Source organism: Chionomys nivalis, chromosome 7 (assembly GCF_950005125.1).
Source record: "Chionomys nivalis chromosome 7, mChiNiv1.1, whole genome shotgun sequence".
Lineage (NCBI taxonomy): Eukaryota > Metazoa > Chordata > Mammalia > Rodentia > Cricetidae > Chionomys > Chionomys nivalis.
In genome coordinates this window covers 63934427-63961022 of record NC_080092.1, presented here as the reverse complement: position 1 = coordinate 63961022, position 26596 = coordinate 63934427, and the positions used below count along the sequence as shown (strand labels likewise).

General features: G+C 42.4%; 2 protein-coding genes and 1 non-coding gene across 6 annotated transcripts in view; 1 reads left to right on the top strand and 2 right to left on the bottom strand.

Annotated features, from left to right (window-relative positions):
* Positions 1-6779, bottom strand: part of Ap2b1 (adaptor related protein complex 2 subunit beta 1) — a 116137-nt gene extending 109358 nt beyond the window's left edge. For 2 of the 4 annotated variants that reach the window (XM_057774331.1, XM_057774334.1), the window contains exons 1-2: positions 6646-6779; positions 808-867 (exon numbers count right to left, since the gene is read on the bottom strand). In XM_057774331.1, coding sequence (XP_057630314.1) covers positions 808-844 — 37 coding nt within the window. In that variant the 5' untranslated portion in view covers positions 845-867; positions 6646-6779. Of the gene's footprint in view, positions 1-807; positions 868-5463; positions 5483-6153; positions 6523-6645 lie in introns of those variants that run through there. The other 2 variants (XM_057774332.1, XM_057774333.1) reach the window with 2 other exon arrangements.
* A 2859-nt stretch (positions 6780-9638) lies between these two features.
* Pex12 (peroxisomal biogenesis factor 12) lies at positions 9639-13928 on the top strand. The gene is made up of 3 exons (XM_057776557.1): positions 9639-10227; positions 10929-11482; positions 12550-13928. The coding sequence occupies exons 1-3, from the start codon at positions 10102-10104 to the stop codon at positions 12947-12949; spliced, it is 1080 nt and encodes a 359-aa protein (XP_057632540.1). The 5' UTR covers positions 9639-10101; the 3' UTR covers positions 12950-13928.
* A 656-nt stretch (positions 13929-14584) lies between these two features.
* On the bottom strand, positions 14585-14681 carry LOC130878871 (Z30 small nucleolar RNA). Its single transcript, XR_009057488.1, has one exon. It is a non-coding gene; the product is annotated as a Z30 small nucleolar RNA (small nucleolar RNA).
* Positions 14682-26596: the final 11915 nt, after the last annotated feature.

Here is a 26596-nt window from a genome sequence, read left to right as displayed (position 1 = left end):
TGGCACCCACTCTGACTTAGAGGAAGGAAATTTGAGTACTTAATCAGGAACTCCCTCCACGAGTGTTAAGGTACCAAGAAAAACGCGCACAGTGTATACTCAAAGGCAACTATGCGTCAAGACAGCACACCAGAAACTACTTCAAGGCAAAAAAACACAAATTCTATGCCAGCAAAGTTGTCACATTCCAGCCACTGGAGGATACACATACCAGAAGAGCAGGCCAAGACACTGAAAATCAAGAGCAATAAACGCCACAGTAGTTGGTGCCATGCCCAGAATATTTCAACAAATATAAAACCTGATGAATACAAAACCAAAGATTTCTGACCCCGAGAAACAAAGCGAGCTCAGCTGGGTGCTTAGTAAGATGAGGACAGTGACGGACAGTGACGCTAATCTATCCCTGACTGAAGGTCATCCATAGCTCTAGAAATCTGCCATCTGGAAACAATTTGGGAAAGCAGATTTTCCCAAGAAAAGTCCTTAGTTGCTAGGCCCTCACTCACGTGTAAGCCCAGCATTATATTACTGCCCACAAAGGCGATGAAGAGCTGGAGGTGTAGCTTGATGGCAGAGCGCTCGCCTAGCATGTGCAGACACTAGATTAGATCCCCAGCGCTGGAGAGCGAGCATAAAAAGTCCCCTACACTTTAATTACTTATTCAAACACAATTAATTGCAGAAACATCAAATTCCCAATGAGAAGATGCAAATACATGTAAAAAACTTCAGAACATTCTACTTGGGGAAGGTAACCCAGCAACTTAAGTGAACAATCTGAAGACTGGACAAGGTTCTACTTACCCTTCTTATTGGTTGTGAAGTACTTGGAGTCAGTCATGATTCTGGATCTTTAGAGTGTACCTACGGCCAAGAGTGAAGAACGCTGTTAGACAAAGTATGTCTCAGCATGGCATCTGACTGATTTGAAGACCATCTATAGTTAAGACCTTTTAAACAAAAGGAGTAGCTTCTCCTGTTAATACCACCATTCCTGCTTCAAGCAGCCCAGGAAAGAAAAACTGCAACTTGCCTCAAGGAACTTCTAGGGCAAAGTATGAAGGACAAATGGAGCAGGGTAATAACCTGAACCCCTTATGGCACTGTAGCCTCCAAGGACAAGCTTGACACCTTTGTAAATACAGCTTAGCCACTCACTCAAACATTTAAGACAAAAAGTCTTAGTGCCAAAGATTTCTCCTTAACTTTCTAATCAGAAAAAACCTGGTTACTCCCCTGCCTCAGCTCAAAGGCAGAAACAATTCTGCCAACCTATTAAGCACTGCTGGCAAAAAGGGTCTCAGAAAATAAGAAGTCTGCCTTACTCCCAGCCCTGGGAGGTAGAGGCATGAAGGCCAGGAGTTCAAGGTCATTCTCCTCAGCACAGCTACACAGTGACTTTGAGGTGAACCTGGACTACAGAAGACCCTGCCTCAAAAATAAAAAGGAAAGAAATGAAAGAGCTAGAAACCACGAATACCAACCACATAGACTACAGAAACTGTTTTGATGTTTGTTACAGAGGTTTGCATTAACATTTTCACATCTTTCTAGCAAAAATCCAGAAAATGCCATTATCAATCCATTCACAGCATCAACTAAATAGAAAGCAGACAAATTAGGGAATTTTTTTTGCTTTTAAAGATTTTTATTATTTACTTGTGTGTGCACCCATGCCCAAGAAGACCAGAATAGGAGCTGGATCCTAAAGCTAGAGTTACAGATGGCTGTGAGCCACCTGATGTGGGTGCTGTAAATTGAAACGGGGTCCTCTGCAAGAGCAGCAAGTGCTCTTAACCAGTGAGCTGCCTTGAACTTTTCGAGACAGCTTCTGTAGCCCTGACTGGCCTGGAATTCTCTATGTAAAAGGCCCTCTCCTCCCGCCCTCTGTCCAGGCACTGGGCTTACAAAACATGCGACCACACACAGTTCTTTTTGGTTTTTAAGACAGCCCTCATGTAGCCCAAGATAGTTTCAAACTTGCTACATAGCTGGAGATGACCTGAATCCCACTTCTCCTGTCTCCATCTTCCAGGTGCTGGAAATACAGGTGTGTGCCACGTGACTGGTTAGGAATTCTTCACAGAACAGGCATGGGGATTTCTGAGTTCAAGGGCAACTCAGTCTACATATTGAATTCAAGGCCAGCCAGGGCTGCACAGAAAGATCCTATTTCAAATAATGACAGACTTTTTTTAAGGATTTGTACTAGAAATCTTGTCTGTGAGTTTACATACACACACACACAGAGAGAGAGAGAGAGAGAGAGAGAGAGAGAGAGAGAGAGAGAGAGAGAGAGAGAGAGAAAAGAAGATGTACAGAAAATCACTAGCGCCTGACAAGAGTGTTAGAAGCTGCCAGTCAAAACTTACTGTTTAGGGGCTGGAGAGATGGCTCAGCTGTTAAGAGCATTGCCTGCTCTTCCAAAGGTCCTGAGTTCAATTCCCAGCAACCACATGGTGGCTCACAACCATCTGTAATGAGGTCTGGTGCCCTCTTCTGGCCTTCAGGCATACACGCAGACAGAATATTGTATACATAATAAATAAATAAATAAATAAATAAACTTACTGTTTACACAGAATGCTGTTAAACCATTCTAAAGCCCATGGAATCATCAAAACTTCAAACTTACGATTTAAAAACAAAATCTGTTTGGAAGTTACTTGGGGAAATTGCACAAAAGCACTCTGCTTTCTAAAGCTAACATACACATATATAAGATTATTTTTTTCTTTTTTTTGAGACAGGGTCTTCTCTGTGTCCTGGCAGGCTTCAAACTTGCTATAAAGACCAGACTGGTGGGCTGGAGAAATGGCTCAGTGGTTAAGAGCACTGCCTGCTCTTCCAAAGGTCCTGAGTTCAATTCCCAGCAACCACATGGTGGCTCACAACCATCTGTAATGAGGTCTGGTGCCCTCTTCTGGCCTGCAGGCATACACGCAGAAAGAATATTGTATACATAATAAATAAATAAATATTAAAAAAAAAAAAAAGAAAAAAGACCAGACTGGCTTCATACTCACGGTGATCCTCCTGATTCTGCCTCACACGTGCTGCAATCACACGTGCCACTATACCCAGATAACATGACATTCTATCAGGAATTCTCAACATACTCTGCTCACAGTAAATCAGTCACCTGAAGTCATGTCTTTATTAACTGCCTACACGTTTCATGCTTTGTAGGATTCAATTCCCGCCACCCAACATGAAGACACATCACTGTAACTCTGGTTCCTGCGGATCCAACACCCTCTTCTGGCCTCTCACACACATGGTACACTGACATATACATGGGTATAACATCCAAAAACATAAAATAACAATTTTTTAAAAGATTGCAACATAGATCCTAAACCAAGAATCTCTGCTCTAACAAAAAAAATAAATAAATAAAGAGATATGACCAGCTACTTGGGAGGCTGAGGTAAGTCTAGATAATACAATGAGACTTTGTCTCAAAAATAAAATAAAAAAATAAGGCTGGAGATGGCTCAGCAGTGAAGAGCACTGGCTGCTCTTTCAGAGGATCTGGGTTCCGTCAGTTGGCAGCTCACAACTGTATCTGTAACTTCAGTTCCAGGGGACCAGAGGCCCTCTCCTGGCTTCTGGGGGCACTGAGTACACAAGTGCTATATGGACCTACATGCGGCCAAAATACCCATACACAAAATAAGATAAAGAAGGGTTCAGAGCTGGAGGGCTTGCTCAATACATGGGAAACCCTGTGCTCAGGCCTCAGCGCCAATTCAGAGCAGGGATATGGCTCAACGGTAGAGTGCTTACCTAGCAGGCATAAGACCGCTCCATCAAAAGAAAAAAGAAAAAAATTTAAAAAGAGAAAAATAAGAAGGGAAATACATCACTCACTTAACTGACACCATAGTAAACAATTATGACAAAACAATCCCCTCATATAGGCAAAGAATCCTACGGACAAGTCTATCCTTGCCTTAAGCAAAAGCAAAAACAAACAAAAAACCTCCAAGGGAAAAAAATGAAAACAGTCTAAACAAAAGCAAAGAAGTAGAAAGGAAGGAATGGGGGTAGACTGGATCTAAACACAATATATGCATATATGAATATTAAATATTTAATTAAAAATGAGAAGCGGTAGTAATGGCAGAACCTTAATGTCACTGTAACTTTCAACTCAAAATAGTTAAATATACCTATTTTTAAGTGAAATAGCCCAAGTACTAGCCAGATACACACACCAGCTTCTCAAAAGATATGAAAATTGGATCTAATATGCCTATACTAGAAACCACAGAAAAGAGCAAGGACGGGAGCTGGAGATAATACAACCTGCCTAGTGCTTCAAAACTCAAACTCCTACTGAAGTAAATCTTTGTTTTTCAGGAAACCCCTAGAAATAAGCAAGCCACAATGGAATCTGAACTCATAGGAACTTAAACAACGTCAAGCCTGAAAAGTCACTAGCTGATTGACAGTGTGGTCTAGGGACACTGTTAGAGAACAAAGCAGTCACCAGGCAAAGCATGTAATCACCTGCATTTGTCCTGGCCCGCACTGTGATGCCAACGCCTTTCACAGGCCTCCCTGTACACGGTTATAATCTATAGCAGCATAACCTAGTTTCTGCCAAATATAGACTGTCAAAGTCCCTCCCTCCTCCCCTTCCTCCAAGTCCCCAAAAGAGAAACTCAACATTGAAATAAGATTAATAGGCTGAGTATAATAAGGTCAGAAAAAAGTTAATAAGGTCTTCATTTCAAATGGTTCTCTGGGAAATGGTAACTAGCACCAGCACTGGCAAGGCGACTACGCCCTTCTTTGCATATAAAGTCACTAACCAGCCAAAGTTCGGGGAACTGTAAAGTAGAAGCGTCATTCCAGCAACCTCTGCTTACAAGGTTGAGAGGTGGAAAGATCATATCTGGCCAAATGGTCAATAGCACAAGGACAACAGCACTTCAGATTAAATACCTTATCAGAAATAAAACATAAAAGCCAGATTCATCTCCGGTTTATAGTTTAAAAACTGTAAGTTAATTCATTAATATAGCAATATACATAAAGAAGTCCAATAATTATGAAAATGCCAAGGTATTTTGGGAAACAAGCCTGGGAGGAAAGAAAAAAGGGGATGGTGTCCTCTCTGAATATTCCTTGTCTGACTTGGTTCGAACTTGGGCCTAAGGCATAATAGTTTAAAATGATGATCCTTTTCTTTTTTTTTATTTTTTTATTTTTTTGGTTTTTCGAGACAGGGTTTCTCTGTGGTTTTGGAGCCTGTCCTGGAACTAACTCTTGTAGACCAGGCTGGTCTCGAACTCACAGAGATCCGCCTGCCTCTGCCTCCCGAGTGCTGGGATTAAAGGCGTGCGCCACCACCGCCCGGCAATGATCCTTTTCAGAAGAAAGGATGTAAGGGAACTTCTTTGAGCCCTCATTGGTCAAAACATTTGCTTTATATTAAGTTTAATCACCCACCTTTAGGGAGGCTGTTTGCAGAACACACTCCCCTTCATTTCTCGGGATTCTGCCCTGCAAGACACCTGCGACCAGTTACAGTTTTACACCTCACTTAGTCACCACTGAACTGTGTTACCCTCCCTGCACCGCCTTCACCTGCCGCTTTCTATTATTACTCTGTAAGTGCACCCTAAGGCTAAGCACAACTACACAAGGAAGGCAATTAATAATTTAAGTGCTCCTCACTGAGAGCACTTTCGAAGTCAACTTGCCTTTCTGAACCTTTGTCTTTTAAACCACAATGGTTGCAAAACTGTTTGGCAATTCAAAAACCCTCTCCCTTCTAAAAGTTAAAAAAAAATTCAATGAAGCATCCATGACACATTCATGCTACTTCATAATGAAATAAATAACCTGAGTTTTATAGGAGCCCTCCCCTAAACAGAAGGCTGCTCAGAAAGCTAATGCATTCTGTGAATTCAAAGAATAAAGAAATAGCAGGAAATTCCAGTTTTTTCACTTCTAGTAGCATTTACAACCTTGCTCAAACTAGACTGCTCCTGATAACTACAGGGAAGAAAAGGGGGAAAAAAAACCAATTTCGGACTAAGATTTACTTCCATTGGCTTCCCCCTCTCACACATGGGGTCAATTATACAGGTTTCACCTTCCTTCCTCGAAGTACATTTAGTCCCCTTTTCTCTTTACCAGTCAAGACTCTGGAGATCTGTTCAGTTTTCAGCAGGTAGGGAAAGGTGCCTCTGAATCCCAAATACGGGCGACAAGAGAGGTTTCCGTGGCCAAACCGTCGAGGGAATCCTTTCTCCCTCTGCTGTGCGGGACACGTCCCGGCTTCTCAATGAACAGATGACAAACAGGAAAGCAGGGAGGTTCTCCCTCGGCCTCCAGCCGCTAGCGGCCACACCCCTGGCCTCAGCCCTCTCCCACCGGGGCGCTCCGGAGCCCCCAACTACCAGCTGCTGCACCCGACCGGGCCACCACGGCCACCGCGGAGGAGGCACTTTCTCCAGGCTTCCCCCTCACAACGGTCACACCCGAGGACTCCCTCCATCCTCAACCGTCACGCTCCGCGGATCTCTCCTTCCTCCCGCGCCTACGACCAAGCTTGGGGTTCCCCTCCCTCACAACCACCCCAAATCAGTCAGGGACACACCCCAAAGCCAGCCGCCTTGAACTCACCGGAGGCAAGGGCGGGGTGGCGGCGGCAGCCGGAGAGCACAGCCCGGGTGGTGGTGTAATGGTTTCCTGCCCGTCACGATTCTTTCTAGATCTAAGCCACTGCGCAAAACCCAATTTGCCAGGGACAAAGATGGTGGGCCGGAAGCTTTGGCGTAAGAGAATTTCGCCGCGTGACGTCATCCGGGTGCGCGGGAGAGCCGAACAACCAGGCTGTGTCTCTGTTGCCCCGGCAACGGAAAGGTTTCCTTATCTCTGGGTCAGGGAAGTGCCTATCGATCAAGGCGTTGAAAGCCAAAGTGGCTTTCCCAAAGGATATGTGAATTAGTGGATATTCTCGGCATTTATTTCCGTGAACAAGAATTTTGTAAAGTCTGGGTGAGATACCCTATTTTCTTAAACACAAACCTCAGGTAATCTGTCGGATTCAGAAGTCTGTAGGCTATAGAAACCGACTGACTACATGACCAGAGGAACTAGGAGATAGCGACTTAAAGAGTCTAAGAAATATTCAGAGCTGAGTTCGAATCTCCATATTGAATATCACTGGGGAAACTTAACAGTGCCCCATCCCACCCCACCCTGCTCACACCCTTCGTCTTGGTACTTAAGTGGTGTAAGCTAGCTTTAAAAACAAGAAACACGTGTCAGACGATGTAGTTTAGGGTAGCCAGCAACTGGAGCCCCTCTTGCTCTTCCTCTAGCATGCTGGAACTCATCTTTTTTGAACTTTGAATCTATATACCTTAGAGGCTCTTTGAATCTATATACCTGCTGCTTTTGGCTTCTCTCACTTCACCATTAAACAAATATTTATTGAGGACTACTACAGAAATCTAACTTTTTTATTTTTGTAACAGTCCTAGCTGTCCTGAAACTCGTTTTGTGGAGCAAGCTGGCTTCGAACTCACAGAAATCGAAGCAAGCCTGATCCACAGAGTGAGTTCCAGTACAGCCAGGGCTACACAGAGAAGCCCTTTCTCAAAAAACCAAAAACAAACAAACAAACAAAAATAAATAAATAAATAAATAAAAGTATAATCAAGTTTAGCTATTTTCCGAGAATTTATTACATAATTTCCTATATACATATTTATTATATATTTAAGATCTCCAAAACTGATGGTCAGGCTTAGCCTTTAATGCCTTCTATAAGAAAGGTCAATCACTTGTGTCTTCTATTAAACTACACATTTGAGAGTGAGGTTTTTGATGTATTATTTGTTTACTAAAACCTGGCACATTACCAAAGTAAAATAAAAATCGACACCATTTTTTTTCCTCAGAACTAGGGATGGATCCTATGGCTTCATACATGCTGGGCAAATACTGTACCACTGAGTTATATCCCCAACCATGACATATTATTTTTAACTCTGTTCCTTTTCTCATGTAATAATCAGCTTCCTTTTTAAAGAGTAATTTCATAGATCCACTCATCTAGATGTCTTGTTCCTCTAAGAATGGAATGAGACTCTAAACCAAGATTATTCAACTGGATTTTCTTTTTTCTCCTCCTTCCTCTCTCCTTTTCATTTTTCTTTTTTTTTTTTTTTTTTTGTTTTGTTTTTTTTGAGACAGGGTTTCTTTGTGGTTTTGGAACCTGTCCTGGAACTAGCTCTTGTAGACCAGGCTGGTCTTGAACTCACAGAGATCCGCCTGCCTCTGCCTCCCGAGTGCTGGGATTAAAGGCGTGCGCCACCACCGCCCGGCCCCCCTTTTCATTTTTCAAGGTAAGATCTCACTGCCCAATCTCTCAGGTGCTGAGATTACCTGTGGGTGCCAGCACTTCTTGTCAGTTAAAACTGGATTCACCAGCACAGCGGCGCTTGATACTCATTCATTGTAACAAGGTTACTTGGATGAAATTTTGCTAATTCCTGGAACTCTAAAATGGTTAAATAGTCCTCTTCTTTTTGGGCTATCTTATTTTTATGAGTATGGGCTACATAGTGATTACCAAACCAGCCATGGACAGGTACACAGCAAGAAACATTTAAAGCTAAAACAAACATTTTTTTAAAAAAAAATACCTTTTAGTAATTCAAAAGTTGCACTTCCTGACAACTATTTTAGTAAAGTATAAATCATATTCTAGAACTATAAAGGTAACTTCTAAAATTGAAACAACTAAGCCCAACCTTAAAAAGGTTCTCATTGTATAAACCAATTGCCTACTTTTCCACTCTAAGGTCCTAAGGTCTTTTTAGCCAAGGAATTGGGAGTTATCAGAGAGACGGTGAACTCGTCCAAATTCCGTTAACCTCCACCCACAACTCAAACGAAGTAAAGTATACAATCTGGACTTTGCAAACCCTCTGGCAGATTACTTTTTGTATACAAACCGAAAAGTACCCTAGTCTATCAAAACTCCGCTCCCGCTAGACTATCAGGATTGCTAGTGTATTGCTGTCGCTAAAAAGGCATATCTACTGGGCCAGAGGGCAGGAACAAATTTCTTCTAGCAGAATGTGTCTAGAGTAGTAACTTAATTTTACACATGAAAGACAATTTAAGCTACCAGTATGAAAAGTAATCGTCCTAAATTCTGGTGGATAAGAAGAAACTTTTTCATCTTAGTGAAACTTGTTGAAAACTGACAATAAGAAACGTTAAAGTCTGACTCTTTAACTTCTCAGGAAGGTAGAAGAATTTCAACTAAGCACCACCTGCGTCGGGTCTGCGCAGAAAGGACCTGCTCATCTTTTTCCCCCTGGCTTGATCGCCCGTGGATAGGGGTGTCGGGCAGGGGCCCCAGCTCTGCAGAGAGGCTGGAGTTTGGCCCTCCACCGAAGCCTCCGCGCAGAGATGGCCAGGAACAAACCCACCCACCACACTAGCCAGTCGCCTCATTAAAGTCAGGAGGACGGAAGCGGAAGTCCCGGTTGGTCATAGAGTTCCCTGGTTCCGGCTCAGGGCCACGGTCGATGCTAGAGCGCCTGTCTTCCGCCGCTGAGCGGAGGTCCTCGGAGCTTCTGTTTCCGGGTGCGGCGTCTGTCACAAAGCCTAGACCTCCCTTCGCAGGTGGCGTCACGGGTCCTCTGCGCCGCGCCCGAGGTCAGCAAGCAAGGACGGGCGCATCCCAGCGTGCGGCGGGCGCCGGGCCTCGCAGCTCCGAACTGCACCTCGAGCGACAAGTTCCTTGGCTCACACCTGTCTCCGAGTCACGGTCTGCCCTGTGAGGTGCAGCATTTGACAAGTCATTCCCCAGCCCCCACATGCCACGTCCCGAGCTTCGGAGTTAACAGTCCTCAATTTTGAGACTCCCTCCCCTCTGCTTTCATAAGTCTTTTTATTTTTTTTTTCTAAACCCCAGTTGAGTTTGCTCTTGTAAAATTAAATTTGGAGTTTCGGGTGCCATGCAGAAAGATTAAGACTCAGCACCCGTTTGATACAAAACAAGTTCATGCTCGTTAGAGTGTTTGTGGGAAACGTGACTCCCAGTACACACAGGATACTATGGCTGAGCACGGGGCTCATATCACAACTGCTTCGGTGGCGGACGACCAGCCATCCATCTTTGAAGTGGTAGCGCAGGACAGTTTAATGACAGCAGTGCGACCCGCTCTTCAGCATGTGGTCAAGGTAAGGTGTTATTCCTCTGAAAGGTTTCAGGAGCGAGTGGCTACAACTCAAAACATATTATTAGTAGTCAAGAGTTTGCAATGTCAGGCTGGCTGGAATTTGTTGGACTGTTCTCAAATTTATAATTCTTCTGCCTCAGCCTCCTAAGTACAAGAATTATAGTGTTAAACTATCATTTACAGATGACAAAGGCTTTTTAAAAAATTTAATGATGCAAAATGTTTTTCATGGGTCTGGGATACTTCAAAGATATTTTTGGAGCTTTTTCTTTTCTTCACACATGTTACAATATAGCAATTTTAATGCTCTCATCTGTCCTTGCATAATAAAATTGTCAACCCTTACTATTACAGCAGAGTAAGTTCATATGCAAAACCTCTTTGTAAACTCTAAATCCTGATCAATTATTTAATAATTATTGATCAGTTGAATTAATAAAAGATAATCAGTCATGATGCAAATAAAAAACTTTCCTCACAACAACAACAACAAAAAAAAGAGTTTGCAATGACCAAAGTGTCATTCATATCTATGGCTTAATTTGCATCCAAAGAGCCCTGTACAATTTCTAGGACCTCAGGGAGCTTAGGCTATACCCCCAAAGCGAATTATTTAAGCTAGGTGTGTTGACTTTAGAAGGAATAAGCTAATGTGAATACAAACTGAAGACGGTCCTGAAATGAATCTTGTTTTTGCTTCAGGTTCTTGCAGAATCCAATCCTGCACACTATGGCTTCTTCTGGAGGTGGTTTGACGAAATCTTCACCCTGCTAGACCTTCTGCTCCAGCAGCATTACCTTTCCAGAACCAGTGCCTCATTTTCTGAACATTTCTATGGCTTAAAGCGGATTGTAGCAGGGAGCTCACAGCAGCTTCAGCGACCGGCCAGCGCTGGGCTTCCCAAGGAGCACCTTTGGAAGTCCACTGTGTTCCTAGTTCTTCTACCCTACCTGAAAGTGAAGCTGGAGAAGCTGGCTTCTAGCTTGAGAGAGGAAGACGAATACTCTATTCACCCCCCTTCTTCTCACTGGAAACGATTCTACAGAGCCTTCCTGGCGGCCTACCCATTTGTTAATATGGCCTGGGAAGGCTGGTTTCTTACACAGCAACTTAGATACATCCTAGGAAAAGCGGAGCATCACTCGCCCCTGCTGAAACTGGCTGGAGTTCGGCTAGGTCGACTGACAGCTCAGGACATGCAAACTATTGCACACAGACTCTCTGAAGCCAGTGCGATGCAGGACCCCGTCAGAAGGTAAGACCTTAATGTTGTCTAAAACCCTTCTGTTAACAAGATTTAAAGTTGTACGTCAATCATCTGGTTTCGCGCCAGTTATTAATGACATTGTCATAGCAAAATCACTCCTCACATCCATAAACAAGGACCACCTTTCTGGTAATGTTTCTCATCATAATAGGTACACCTTGCTGCGTGCCTGGTATATGCAAGGCTCCATGGGAGGTATTTACTTTGTGTACATTATCTTATGCCTCATCACAGACTGCTAAGTTAAATGCAATGGCTTCAGTTAATTGTTGGGGAAACCAACAGCTAGAAGACGCAGAACCAAGACTCAATGCAGAGCATACAATTCTAAATAATGTTTTCTTTTTTCTTTATTTGAGACAGGGTTTCTCTGTGTAACAGTCTTAATTGTTCTGGAACTCGCTCTTGTAGACCAGGCTGGCCTAGAATTCACAGAGATCCATCTGCCCCTGCCGTGCTGGGATTAAAGGTGTGCGCCACCACCGCCTGGCTTAAATATTCTTATCCATGATGCTACACCTCTAGCAATGCTTATTCTCCCACAAGTTCAAAGATACATGCATCTCTTCGCCGCTAAATTTTTAGGACAAATATTTCTTTTTCTTGGTGAATTATCTTCCATCTTAAAATTCTATAAAATCATCTTTAATGCCTTCCTCAGATCAAAGCCTAATCTTTTGTTGTTAAAAACAGGTTGGGGGTGCTAGAGAGGTGGCACAGTGGTTATGTGAATGGCATGCACTGCTTGCTCTTCCAGAGGATCAGAGATCAATGCCCAGCACCCACATTTGGCAGTTCACAACTGCCTGTGACTCCAGATCTTCTGACCCGACTGGTACCTGCATGCACATATAGACAAGCAGACACAAACATACAATAAAGCTTTTCTTAGGCGTACACCTAGCAGTCGGTGACGAGTGAACTGTTTACAACAGACCCTCCAGTCCAGGAGCGCTCCATCTCCAAACCAGTGACTCCCTGGAACTGCACTTAGTGACTCTGTGATCACACCCAAATAAGCTATTTTCTCTGCCCTTTGCTCTCTTTCCCAACAGCGTTGGTGAGAGGATAAAGTCGGCTCTGAAGAAAGCTGTGGGAGGTGTCGCCTTGTCCCTCTCCACTGGCCTTTCCGTGGGTGTGTTCTTCCTGCAGTTCCTTGACTGGTGGTACTCTTCTGAGAACCAAGAAACCATCAAATCACTGACTGCTCTGCCTACCCCACCGCCACCTGTACACCTAGACTACAACCCGGATTCACCTCTGTTACCCAAAATGAAGACAGTGTGCCCGCTGTGTCGTAAAACCCGGGTGAATGATACAGTTCTTGCCACCTCTGGCTATGTGTTCTGTTACCGCTGTGTATTTAATTATGTGAGGAGTCACCAAGCCTGCCCCATCACAGGCTATCCCACGGAAGTCCAGCATCTAATTAAACTCTACTCTCCAGAGAACTGAACGAGATTAGCAGAGTATCTCACAGCTCAAGTTCTGGACTGTAGGCCGCAAGACTGTTTCAGTGTGAAAAACAACACTGATACTTCCCTAATTCATAACTGCAGTAATTTTCAGTAACTCTATGGATTCCTTTAAAAGGACATATCCACTTGATCCTAACTTTTTGCTCTCTACCAAGCTGGTTAAGCAGGAGAATCAGGATTACAGGCGGTGGGAGGACCAATGTGGACAAGGATTAAAGAAGGCCTCTAAGTGTTGTGTCCTCAAGAGGAGGGTTTTCAGCTGAATGTGGCAGTGTAGTATCTGCACCCAGGAGGCGGAGACAGGATTTTTGAGTTCAAGGCCACCAGAGGGAGACTGTCAAAAAAGTAAAATGAAAGCGAGAGGTTATGATTAAGGACACAAGCTCACAGGCAAACCCAGGTTAGACCTTACACGACAGGCGGTCTGGTAAACAGGCCTTCTCTTTAGAAGATATTTCTTTACCTGTGAAGAAGTAGTGTGTAGTCTTCATTAGACTACATACAATATGAAACACAGACTTCTTTCTAGAAATACTTAGGGACATTTTAGAGAAACCACCCCTTCCAAATACCTTGACTTACTAACATCTGCTAATTATCAGCATTTGAAGATTCCTTCATGAGCCCACACCTGTCTCTCTTGGGAAGCAGATTAAAGAAAAATAGGATTTGTTTATAGGGAGGAGTCTGGAAATTTCCATGTGAATGAAAGCTAGCGAGCAATGGTGAGATGCAGTAAATACTTACCGAATGCTTACCTAGTGAATACTCAATGAGGAGCAAAAGCTTTCCGCTTGCTCTTAGAGGAGTTTGCTCAATTGACATGAATCATCCTGGGTATTATGAAAGTTTCTATGAAACATTTAAGTAAATTTTAACAATATATGATTCTGGGAAAGAATTGTTCCATGCCGTCATGATTACTTCAGGGGTTTAAAATAAATTTTCATACAGATCACCTTTGAGTTCTCAAAGTATTCCTGTATTGATTAAAGTTTTGCTTATTAAAAAGACAAATCCAATAATCAGAACAAAAATTCTGTTCTAACAACAATATTGCCTTGTATGAAATAGCATTTACCAGAGACACAGCAGATCAGCTGTCTATTTCGGAAAATCTATGACAGCAGGTGGACAAGCTAATGAAGAAATGGCTTTTGAAAAATAATGTAGGATGAATGAAAATAATTTGTAAATGCCTGGCATAATACTGTGACTCATATTCTCCGGCACCAGGAAGATAAAACAACTTTATTAGCTTTTAAAATGGACAGACCATCCTGTGGACTAAAAATATTAACGCTCACAAATACCAGAAGGAGAGATCATGGTCTTTTACAAGCTCTGGTAAAACCTATCATAATAAAGGTCTAACCCAAACAAATACCATAGTTTATTACAACACTTTTAATACAGTAATAGATCAATGAAGAATTGGTTCCGATTCAGGGCAGAAAGGATGAATCCTCCATGAAGTTTTCAACCCTGATTTCTCACCTGGACCTAAGAAGAAAAACATGAAAGTATCAGTAATTCAAGGCTACAGAAGAATACACATAATAAGCTGGACCCACACAGGTTCAAATACACCTGACGGCAGGACAAGCACAATCAGCTCAGAGAGAAGATTAAGGGATCATGCCCTGGTCAAAGCCAGCGCCGGAGCAGTGGCAATACCAGGTCAGACTATACTTCACTCATCATTGCATCATCTCTTTAACGCCCCTGGGTGACCTAGCATGCCTGCTTTCATACCCAAAAAGAATTTAGACTTGCATACCAAAAGAGCTACTTTCTTTAGACCTTTTTAAGAAATACTTTCCGCTACGCGGTAATTGCTATACAAAAATAAAAACTTAAGTTTTGTTTGTGGGCAGGGGACTTTTGTAAGACATCACTCAAATTTTTTTAGAGTCAGGCATGGTGATACATGCCTCCTTTAATCTCACACTTGGGAGGCAGAGGACTGTTGAATCTCTGTGAGTTTGCGGTCTACAAAATTCCAGGACAGCCCTCAGAGCTACATTGCGAGACCCTGTCTCAAATTAACAGCAAAAATTTTTGTTATTTAAATGAGTCCAATCTCCACTTATTTGGACAAAATCTTAGGGATATCTGTGAAGAGACTTATAGCCTAATTTAAAGTAATAGCTGTAGAAAAGATTCCCTACAAAATTATAAATCAATTAACATGGAATTCAGCTGCTACCAAAAATAAAAAAATACAGTCAAAATGCTTGTAGTTCCAGCTACTCTAGAGGGTCAGACAGGAGGATCACTTGAGCACAGGAGTGAGAGGCCTGAGCAACGCAGGAAAACCTACAGTGAACAAACTATTCAACACAAACTTTTCTATCAGAATCTTCTAATTTCAGTTCAAAATCTCTGAGAGGCTAGGGTCTGCTAAAGCTCTATAGCAATTAATAGCAGAATGAGGAAGAGAACTGGTCTGAATGCAGGTTTCTATTTTTCTACCTCTTAACTTCTCAACTCCTACCCTTTACTAACATAGGAGAAACTACTGGCGCCGGGGAGACGTCTCAGCATTGAAGAACACTAGTACCTCCTGCATAGGACCAATAACTGACTTTAAACCCATCACCTTGACAACGTTGTGATCACCTTGACAACGTTGTGATCACCTTGACAACATTGTGATTCAGTGGGTCTCCTGTCTCTAGTTTCCCTGGGCTCCAACACATATACACAGACCAAAAACCTATAAAAGTGTGATTCAGCAGCTACAAGCATCCAATTACTCCCCATGGCCCAAGAAATAAAATCCAAATTTCTTTGCTTGGCATTCCAAGAGATTTCAAAACCACAAGTGAAGCCACAGGTCAAGTGACAACTTAAACAACCCCCAAACAAAAACAAAATTCAAGCCAGGTGTAGTGGTGTATACACCTGAAATCTTACTGCTTTGGGAGGCTGAGGCAGAAGAATCCTAAGTTTGAGGCCAGCGTGGGCAATACAGACCCTGCATTAATTTTTAGTGGTTAAGAGCACTGTATGCTCTTCCAGAGTTCCTGAGTTCAATTCCCAGCAACCACATGGTGACTCACAACCATTTGTAATGAAATCTGGCGCCCTCTTCTGGCGTGTGGGCATACAAGGAGGCAGACTATTGTATACATAATAAATTAATTTAAAAAAAAAGAAAGGACATTTAGCGGGCGGTGGTGGCGCACGCCTTTAATTCCAGCACTCAGGAGGCAGAGGCAGGTGGATCTCTGTGAGTTCGAGGCCAGCCTGGTCTACAAGAGCTAGTTCCAGGACAGGCACCAAAAACTTCAGAGAAACCCTGTCTCAAAAAATCAAAAAAAAAAAAAATTACATCCAAATTAATCCACATTTGTTCTTATCTAATTAATAGCCTAACCCTAACGACTGTTATAGACCACCCAATCCAGACTATTTGTAATTTCTTAGATCTACTCTATTTGGCCTTGTGCCTTCCCTCCCATGGAAACCCTTCCTCCAGCTCAGTTCTGCATCCCCAGTTGTGACCCTCCGAACTGCCACTTTTTGCAGGAGGCTTTATCCCAATTAATCCCAAAGGAAGGCTCCGCCCTTCTGATTTACGGAAGCAGAGTTCGTGGAACCAGTTCCACTTAAAGATCCCTACAGACATGGGAACTGAACCCAAGCTCCTGCCATGCCCAGCACGTACGTTTCCTAGTCCTCTGTCTCTACACACTCCACCTGAAGATTCTTCCCGTTCTTCATGTGAGAATGGCTGGGTATACTGTTGGAGCTACTGAGATGTCTCCTTTTCTGTTAACTGCCCTGAACTGCCTTAGTTTCCTCTGACCTCCAGTTTTCTCTTCCATCACAGCAATCACCCACCAACAACGCAGTAGTTCAACAGTCCGTCCCCCGCACCCCAGCTCCATCTCCCCCACCAGCCCCATCTCACTGACTTCGAGGCTGACTCTTACAAGCCTGAACTGTACAGGAGTTCAATAAATGACCTCAGTCAGCCCTATGGTCCTCGATTAGAAAAGCAGCACAATTTATAATGCCAGCTTACCTCCAACCGGTCACGCGGGCAAGGACCACACCTCGGGTATCTCCAAGCTCTCATTCGCCTATCCTCTAACACACGGCGCTCTGCACAGATCCCTTTGCTGGCCAGCGAGTGCTCACACACAGTACCTCCTCAAAGCAAAAAAGAAATAAAGTCCAAACCCCACCAACATCGAGAGACAGAAGCCATCCTTGGTGGGGAAGAAGACTGAGGCCAGGGTGGGGGCTTGAATCGGCACCAAGCCTGGACTCCTTATTCCGCAGTCTTGGACCAAGACTGTCAGGAAACACCTCCCGACTGCAGAGGATGACGGAACCCAGTTCTGGGACACTGCGACCTGGCCACACATGATTCCCGCGCCCTCGCCCCTGCTCCTCTGCCCGTCTGCATCCCACAGCCCCACGCGCACCAAACAGCCAATGCCGCGGCAACCAGAGATTCACGTGAGAGCTGTAAGGCGGGGCTGATAGGAAGAGCAGCCAATCGAAGGGCGAGGTGAAAGGCAAGGGGTGGAGCTGCCGTAATGGCGGAGGCTGTTTTCCCGGTGCTTCTAGGCTACCGGGCCTGTGGTCTACGAGTTAGGGCTGTGTTGTTCTGTACAGAGAACAAGCGGTGCTGTTCTGTACAGAGAGCAAGCGATGCTGTTCTGTACAGAGAGCAAGCGATGCTGTTTTTCTTCTCCCTACAATACTCTGTTCATGAGATTCCTGGCGACTGTTAGGCACAGTGATTTTCCCTCGGTAGAGAGTGGGGAAGGGAGAGGCGAGAGATCTCTATGTTGAACATTTTTAAAGACATTTTTTAAAGCAATTTATTTATGATTGTGCATGTGCGTTTTGCTTGCGTGTTTGTGCACTATGTCAGTACAGAGCCTGCAGAAGTCAGAAACGAGTGTCATTTGGAACGTGAGCTATCACGTCGGCGTGGGTAATAGATAGGGGGCCATTTTCATTCAAACCTCTGCATAGGTGTTGCTGGTCTTGAACCTTTGATCCTCCTGACTCCACCCCTCAAGTGTTGGTATTACAGGCATGCATCATCACTCCCGCTTTACTGACTTAATTTAGGGACAGGATTTCTTTCCTTTGTGGGGGAGAGGGTTCGAGACAGGGTTTCTCTGTGTATCTTTTTAAAAATTATTTTATGTATGTGCATTGGTGTTTTAGCTGCATGTATGTCTTTGTGAAGGTGTCAGATCCCCTGAAAATGGAGTTATAGACAGGTGTGAGCTGCCCTGTGCTGGGGGTTGAACCTGAGTCCTCTGGAAGAGCAGTCAGTGCTCCTATCCTCTGAGCCACCTCTTCAGCCCCTTCTCTGTGTATCTTTAGCTGTCCTGGAACTCACTTTGTAGACCAGGCTGGCCTTGAACTCACAGAGATCTGACTGACTCTGACTTCTGAGTGCTGGGATTAAAGGCAGGCACCACCACTGTCCAGCCAGAATTTATTTTCCGGTGATGGTCCTAACAAATTACCACAAACCGGGTAGCTTAAAATGACAGAAATATGTGGGATATTTTATTTTTTAAAGATTTATTTTTATATTTTATGTGTATGAATTTTTGGTCTCATGTATGTCTGTGCACCATGTTCATGTGTGGTATCTGAGGAGATCAGAAGAAGGTATTGGTCCCAGCGGTGGTGGCACACGCCTTTAATCCCAGCACTTGGGAGGCAGAGGCAGGCAGATCTCTGTGAGTTCGAGACCAGCCTGGTCTACAAGAGCTAGTTCCAGGACAGGCTCCAAAACCACAGAGAAACCCTGTCTCGAAAAACCAAAAAAAAAAAAAAAAAAAAAAAAAGTATTGGATTCCCTGGAACTGGAGTTATGGATGCTGGTGAGCCACCATGTGGGTTCTGAAATGAACTGAGATTATCTGTTGTGGGATATCTGTACACTGTGTGAAGATGTATTTGCTGTGACTTATGTAATAAAAAGCTGAATGGCCAATAGCTAGGCAGGAGGTATAGGTGAGATTTCCAGGGAAAGAAAGAAAGAGTTGGGGGCTGGAGAGGTGGCTCAGTAGTTAAAAGCACTGACTGTTCTTCCCAGAGGACCCTGGTTCACTTCCCAGCACCTACAGGGTGACTCACAACTGCCTGAAACTCTAGTTCCAGGGGATCCAATAATCTTATACAAACACACATGCAGACAAAACACCAATGCACATAAAATAAATCATTAAAAGTTTTTAAAAAGAAAAAAAACTGACTGGGACTAGAGATATGTCTTAGTAGTTGGAAGTAATTGATTTTTCACATGACTGTAAGGAATTTTTCTCTATTTTGCCAGCCAGCTCCCAAATAATGACATGGAGACTTATATTAATTATGAACACTTGGCCTTAGCTTAGGCTTGTTCCATGAGCTCTTATAACTTAAATTAACCTATTTATATTAACCTACATTTTGCCTCATGGCTTTTTACCATTTTCATTCTGTATGTCCAACTCCTTCCAGGTCTCTTTGGTGTCTCCCTGCACCTCGATTATTTCCTCCTCCTCTTCTTCTTTTTTTTTGGGGGGGGGGGAATTTATTATAGCAAGAGGTTCTGATGGGAAACCTCCTTCAGCTAATGACCTTTAAGAGACTGGACCAGGTAGGGGTGTGACTCTTTGGGTACCCAGAGAAAACAACCGGTCTGCCCAGCTCTCCTACTCTCTTGTTCCTGCGACTCCTATTCCTGTTCCTCTCTAACACAAGCAAAAACCAAATTGGGACTGTCCACCATGGCTTGCATGTCTCGGCCATGAGGCTGCAACTGCAACGCCTGTTGGCCGGTAATGATTATTACACCTACTCCAGTTCACCGTAATTACCTTAGGACAGGTAAGATCTGTAAAGCTACAGAAACAATTACCAATAATAACATAGCTGTCCATGAGTTCAATAATTATTTTTGCTTATTCTATGGATGGTATTCTGCAAGGTTTATGTGATTTTCCTTATACATAAACACACATCCAATCCCATATGGGTCTTCCAGGTTCTCTAGCACAAGATAATGCAGAAACTGATCAAATATTGATCGGGAGTGTGCTGAAGGCCTTAGAATTTCATAAAAAAAAAATCATGTCAATAGCAAAGGTTTAAAGAAAGTTTCCTATTACATAACAACAAGCTAAGGAGATTATAAAGAGATATCCTACTTGCTTTTTCTATAACCAAATACCATTACCTGCAGGTAGTAACCCAGAGGGTACTCAAAGGAATGAGATCTAACCAGATAGAAGTGTTTCACTTTACAGAATTTGGAAAATTAAAATATGTACACTACACCATTGACACTTTTTCAGGTTTTCAATGGGCAACTGTTTTGAGCTCAGAAAAGGCTGATTCAGTAATTACGCATTTATTTAGAAGTTATGGCCATCATTGGTATACCTGCACAAATAAAGACAATGGTCCAGCATATGTGTCTAAGAAAATGAAATGTTTTCTGCTCATTATAATATAAAGTATATTGCAGGTATACCAAACAATCGTACAGGTCAGGCAGTTATAGAAAGATCAAATTGAACTATAAAGGATACATTACACAAACAGAAAGGGATGAAAAATACCCCCAGAAATACATTGTATAATGTTTTATTTACCTTGAATTTTCTTAACACTAATGAGAAAGGAACAACAGTAGCAGAGAGACATTGGATAATAATAATAAAAAAAAACTTCTGAATTAAATCAGCCGGTGTATTTCAAGGATGTGTTGACCTCACAATGGAAACCAGGAGATATGCTACATTGGGGAAGGGGTTTTGTTCTTGTTTCCACAGGAGAAGAAAAACTATGGATACCATCAAAATTAATAAAGATTTGCTTTGAAAAAGAGAAACGCTTGAGAAAGAGAAATGACAGCTCAGCTCATCCACAGAGCTGACAGCCATACAGGTGGTAAGAAAACCTCATAAGAGTTCGGGTAGGGTTCTGTTCTTATCTTTACAGGAAAATTCAACTTCTTCAAAAAGTCAACAAAAAAACAAAAAACAAACAAACAAAAAAGCCTGCGGTGGTGGCGCACGCCTTTAATCCCAGCACTTGGGAGGCAGAGGCTGGTGGATCTCTGTGAGTCTGAGACCAGCCTGGTCTACAAGAGCTAGTTCCAGGACAGGCTCCAAAACCACAGAGAAACCCTGTCTCGAAAAACAAAAAACAAAAAAACAAAAACAAAAAACAAAACAAAACAAAGCCAAAAAGTCAAGAGATCCTGGACTTTTAGACACATAAAGAGGAAAACATAGCTATCCAGAAAGAATTACCAGGCAGAAAGGAATATGACTTATGAGGACAGGTGATATATATATGCGTGTGTGTGCATACACATATATTTATAAATATATAGAGCTGTCTTTGGAGTTGACAATGGCTAATCCTTCTCTGGTGTGGGAGGTCATTCTGTATATGTGTAGCTTTTATTGGTAATGAATAAAAGACCTGCCTTGACCTGTGATAGGGCAGAGTAGAGCTAGGCAGGGAAAACTAAACCGAATGCTGGGAGAAAGAAGATAGAGTTAGGAGATGCCATGTAGCTGCCACTGGAGACAGACACACTGGAAACTTGCTGGTAAGCCACAGTCACATGGTGAAATACAGATTAATAGATATGGGTTAATTTAAGACATAAGAGCAAGCTAGAAATACGCGTAAGCTATTGGCCAAACCTTATTGCAAAGAATATAGTTTATGTTTGGTTATTTTGAGTCTGGGAAGCTGGGAACAAACAAGCAGCCTCTTCCAACACTTCTCTAAATCTGAGCATGTTGTTAGAAGAAAAATTCAGAGTTTCTGTCTCATGTGAAGAGACATCTAGTATGGGACAGAAAGAATTAAAAAAATTTACTTTTCTCCATGCCTATTTTGTCTATATCATATCTTTCATTGAATATATGTCTATATGAATAATGTGTAAGTTTTCCACAATGAACAGTACATTTTCCTGCAGTAATCTTTGAAGTTTCCAGGAAGATAATGGGACTTCACAACCATGATGCTACATGGTTGAGATGACATTATGATGCTGATAGTGCTACTTTAAGACCAGTTTTTGGTATCAGCTGATGAAATGGTGCATCTTCTTACAACATTCTGGCCAGAATGCCAAATAAGAACTTTAGAAAAACCCTATTGACTACTCAGAGATCATTTGATTATACAAGACAATAATCTTGAAACTTACCCATTGTTTTACTTTCACGGGATCCCATAGAAAGAACATCGCCCCCATGACAGCTGGAAGCAATTATAGAAGACAATATACCCTCTCCCAACAAAGTTTGTCCTTAGAGTTATGGACACCATTTAGTGGCTGGAAAAAAAAGAGAAAATTGAATGGGATACTAAGTAGATTAGTGTGAACTTAGTCACACTAATAATAATAATATTGAGTAGTAGATTGAATACTTGTGAGCCATTATTTATGGACAAATTACATTGGTATAGATTCTTATATATTGATACAAGTTCAAATTATATTTGTTTTATTGAATATGCTCCTATTTCTGTTTACAATATTTGTACACCTATGCAAAGTTATTTTGTTAGATTATTTGAATGCATGTTTTTACTTCTGTTTAAGACATTTTATATGTTGATACAATTTTTAGGATATGTTTATCATATTGCCTGGTACTAGAAAGCTAGCCAAATACCTGGGGCCAGTGAAGTCATTGAACATGGAGGAGAACCTATAATGCCACTTTTCTAAACCAGCACAATTCCTAACTACAGTTCAAATATTTATCCTTATACCCACAGAGAAGTATAAGTCTTACTCATTAAAGAAATGTTTCCTTGTAACAGATGGAGATCATCACAGAAAACCACAATCAATCAAACTGCAGAGAACAAGCGACCATGTGGTGTCCAGTCGCAACTGAAACGTGTACAACACAACTCCTGTGCCTAAGATTTGGGAGAGGGGCATAGTGGAAGAGAGGGAGGGGGAAAGACTGTAAGAGTCTGCGGAACAGGAACTTTGATGTGAAATTGCATCTCCTACAAATGTAATAGAATAGACGCTTCACCTATGAAGTCCGATCAACGTGCTGACTGAACAAGGGCAGCATGGATAATGTGCTACTATGGAAGGCGGAAATCTCCTGGGGCCTCAACCATAGACAAGGAAATACTGAGGGAGAAATAGTCTGTCCCAGTGAAGAGCTCACAGATTAGTTATCAAACACCAAGTGGTCAGCACTGAAATCAAACACATACAAATACCATCATATGGACTGAGCAGGTTGTAGTTATATATTTAGGAGTGTGTGTGTGTAAAACAACAGAGAAAGACCATGAATATGAGAGAGAGAGAGAGAGAGAGAGAGAGAGAGAGAGAGAGAGAGCAAGGGAGGGACAGGTAACATGGGGAAAGTCAGAGGGTGGAAGGGAAGGGGTAATGATGTAATTATATTTTAATTTCAAAATAAAAACTTTAAATGTGATGCATAGATACAGTGGAAATTTTTGGTTCATAAAGAACGTTTTATCATTTGCAGGAAAATGAATACAACTGAAGATAATAGTATTAAGCAAGTTAAGACAGTCTTAGGCAAATATTGTATGTTTTCTCTCATTCCTGGTTCCTAGGTTCTATATAAATATATTAAATCAGGTACGTATATATGACATGAAAGCAGAAATAAAGCTTTTGAGGGCAAGAAAGGGAACTATCAGAAGGGTAGAGGGGCAGGAAGAGGGAGATTGAGGGTATAGATTGGATATGTTAAGCATATAATATATACTTGTATAAAAACTTTAAAAATGGGCTGGAGAGATGGCTCAGAGGTTAAGAGCACTGACTGCTCTTCCAAAGGTCCTGAGTTCAATTCCCACCAACCACATGGTGGCTCACAGTCATCTAAAATGAGATCTGGTGCCCTCTTCTGGCATGCAAGCATACATGGAAGAAATGTTGTATACATAATAAATAAATAAATCTTAAAAAAAAAAACCCTTTAAAAAAACTTTAAAGCCGGGCAGTGGTGGTGCACGCCTTTAATCCCAGCACTCGGGAGGCAGAGGCAGGCGGATCTCTGTGAGTTCGAGACCAGCCTGGTCTACAAGAGCTAGTTCCAGGACAGGCTCCAAAACCAAAGAGAAACCCTGTCTCGAAAAAAACCAAAAAAAAAAAAAAAAAAAATAAGGATCCTAAGAGAGACATATATGGATCTAATCTACATGGGAAGTAGAAAAAGACAAGGTGTCCTGAGTACATTGGGAGCATGGGGACCATGGGAGAGGGCAGAAGAAGAGGAGAGAGAAAGGGAAGGGAGCGGAGAAAAACCATGTAGCTCAATAAAAACAACTAAAATAAATAAATAAATTTTAAAAAATAGGAAAAGTGATAAAAGTAAGTAAAACACAATAGAAAATTTAGAAGATAATGAAATAAGCTAACATACTCACAATGAGTGTGTACAGGATAGTCTAATTTAAAGTGAGTACAGCTGGACATGGTGACACACACCTTTAATGCCAGCATCATGGAATGGAGGCAAAGGCAAAAGGATCTCTGTGAGTCTGAGGCCAGCCTCGTCTATACAGAGAGTTTTAGGCTATCTAAGGCTGCATGGTGAGACCCTGTTTCAAAAGATTAGATTGAGTGCAAAGATTTGCAACCAGATTTAACCAGGAAAGAGGTGCTGTGTCTCGTGTGGAAGCGATGCTCCCTCCTTTCAGAAGATGTGAACTGAACTCGGGCTGCTCATTTGAAAACTACCAAGTTTCCCCACTCTAAAAGGACCTGATTCACTCTCTGAGGTCAGACCTTAGCTCGCTAATCTGCCATGACAGAGACTCTTCTTGAGTCCTTATCAGCCTTCCTCAGTGGGTCAGTGTTGTGAAGGCTGAGGAGTCTGGCAGAGTTCCTGTTCCTCCCAGGCAGATATCACAGGACAGCAGGGCCCTCAACAGCAGGCAAACATTCCTCCCAGAGCCAGATGAGGAGCTGAAGCAGCCAGAGGAAACAAGAGTACCAGGTAAAGAATTATTTTTCGAAATCTCATCAGTATTTTGGGCACAGTTCAGGTCTGAGAGGAGGAAAGTTGGGTATAGGTAATAGTCAAGGAGATATTTATTAAGGAAAATGAGTGAGAGATTCTCAAACTTGTGGGAAGGATGCTCGGTTCGATCTAGAATCTCAGAACACTTAGTCATCTCCTGTACTTGTGAGCATCCAAATAACATCCATGAGACTTGGGGTTATGAGACCACAGACTGTGATGGTCTCAGTTAGGTTTGTCGTATAGATCCCACCAATGAAAGTGACCAGGAAAGCAAACTGAGAATAAGGAAGCCATTTCTAACAGAGCTTCAGAAAATGGAATGAAATTGCTCCGGACTGCACGCGGTCTCTGCAGGACCTCTATGTGCAGACAGCATCCAGGCACTTTTGCACAGAGAAAGACCGCTTGCTTCAGTTAATTAGTAAATGTTCTGCGTTAGAGTTAATAATGGCCTTTCTGAAATGTTTTCTTCAGAGCTCTAATTTCAAGTTAGATGGCTATTCTCTAATCTTCAAACAAAAGGTTGTTGGTCACAATTTAGGAACCAGACTCCAAAGGCTTAGGCTCTTTCCCAAATCTTAGAGGCTCCACACTACAAGGCCACACCAGAAGGGAAGGCGAATCTCTGCCTCACACCACACTGTCCGTAATTTAGAAGACGTGTGAAGAACTAAAGCAATTTCAGCATTTGGCTTTGATTGGCATTCTTTCGAGAGTAAATTAAGGTCTTTAAAACTTTTAAAATACCATATAAAATATTAAATCTTATGAGTTGTATACTTTTTGTTTCTTTGTTGCTGTTGTTTCTAAGATTTATTTGTTATGTATACAGTGTTCTGTCTGCATGTATGCCTGTAAGCCAGAAGAGGGCACCAGATCTCATTAAAGGTGATTGAGAACCACTGTATGGTGACTGGGAATTGACTCAGGACTTTCGGAAGAGCAGCCAGTGCTCTTGACCTCTGAGCCATCTCTCCAGGCTCTACTTTTTGTTTGGTTTGCCTGTCGGAGACAGGGTCTCATGTGGTCAAGGCTGGCACTGAACTTACTATAGCCATGAATGACTTTGAGCTCCTGACCTACCTGCCTCCATCTCCTGATGGGATTACAGTTGTGTTGGGATTACAGTTGTGTTGGGATTACAGTTGTGTTGGGATTACAGTTGTGTACCCATACATCTGGCTTCAAATTCTTCATCCACCTACATCAGCCTTCTGAGTGCTAGGATTATAGGCGTGTGCTACCATGCCTAACTTGATGCTTATTTTTTTTTTATTAACTTTATTTTATGTGCATTGGTGTTAGATCCCTTTCAGACCGTTGTTAAGCTGCCATGTGGGTGCTGGGAATTGAACCCGGGTCCCCTGGAAGAGCAATCAATGCTCTTAACCGCTGAGCCATCTCTCCAGCCCCTTGATGCTTATTTTTATATCAAGACCTATCACACACAACCCAGACTCCACTTCCTTTGTTTTCCACTGCTTCTTCACTTCCTCTTTGAGTTATGACTAGAGCCCCTGACTTCAGCTTCTATTTCTGCACATTTTTTTAACTACTCACTTAGCTCCTGCACTAACCCATCCCCCTTATAT

Excerpts from the sequence above, each read along its gene's own strand:
- Pex12 (XM_057776557.1), top strand. The coding sequence starts at position 10,102 with ATGGCTGAGCACGGGGCTCATATCACAACTGCTTCGGTGGCGGACGAC. Across the intron at positions 10,228-10,928 it reads CTCTTCAGCATGTGGTCAAG|GTTCTTGCAGAATCCAATCC; the intron begins GTAAGGTGTTAT and ends TTTTTGCTTCAG. Across the intron at positions 11,483-12,549 it reads ATGCAGGACCCCGTCAGAAG|CGTTGGTGAGAGGATAAAGT; the intron begins GTAAGACCTTAA and ends CTTTCCCAACAG.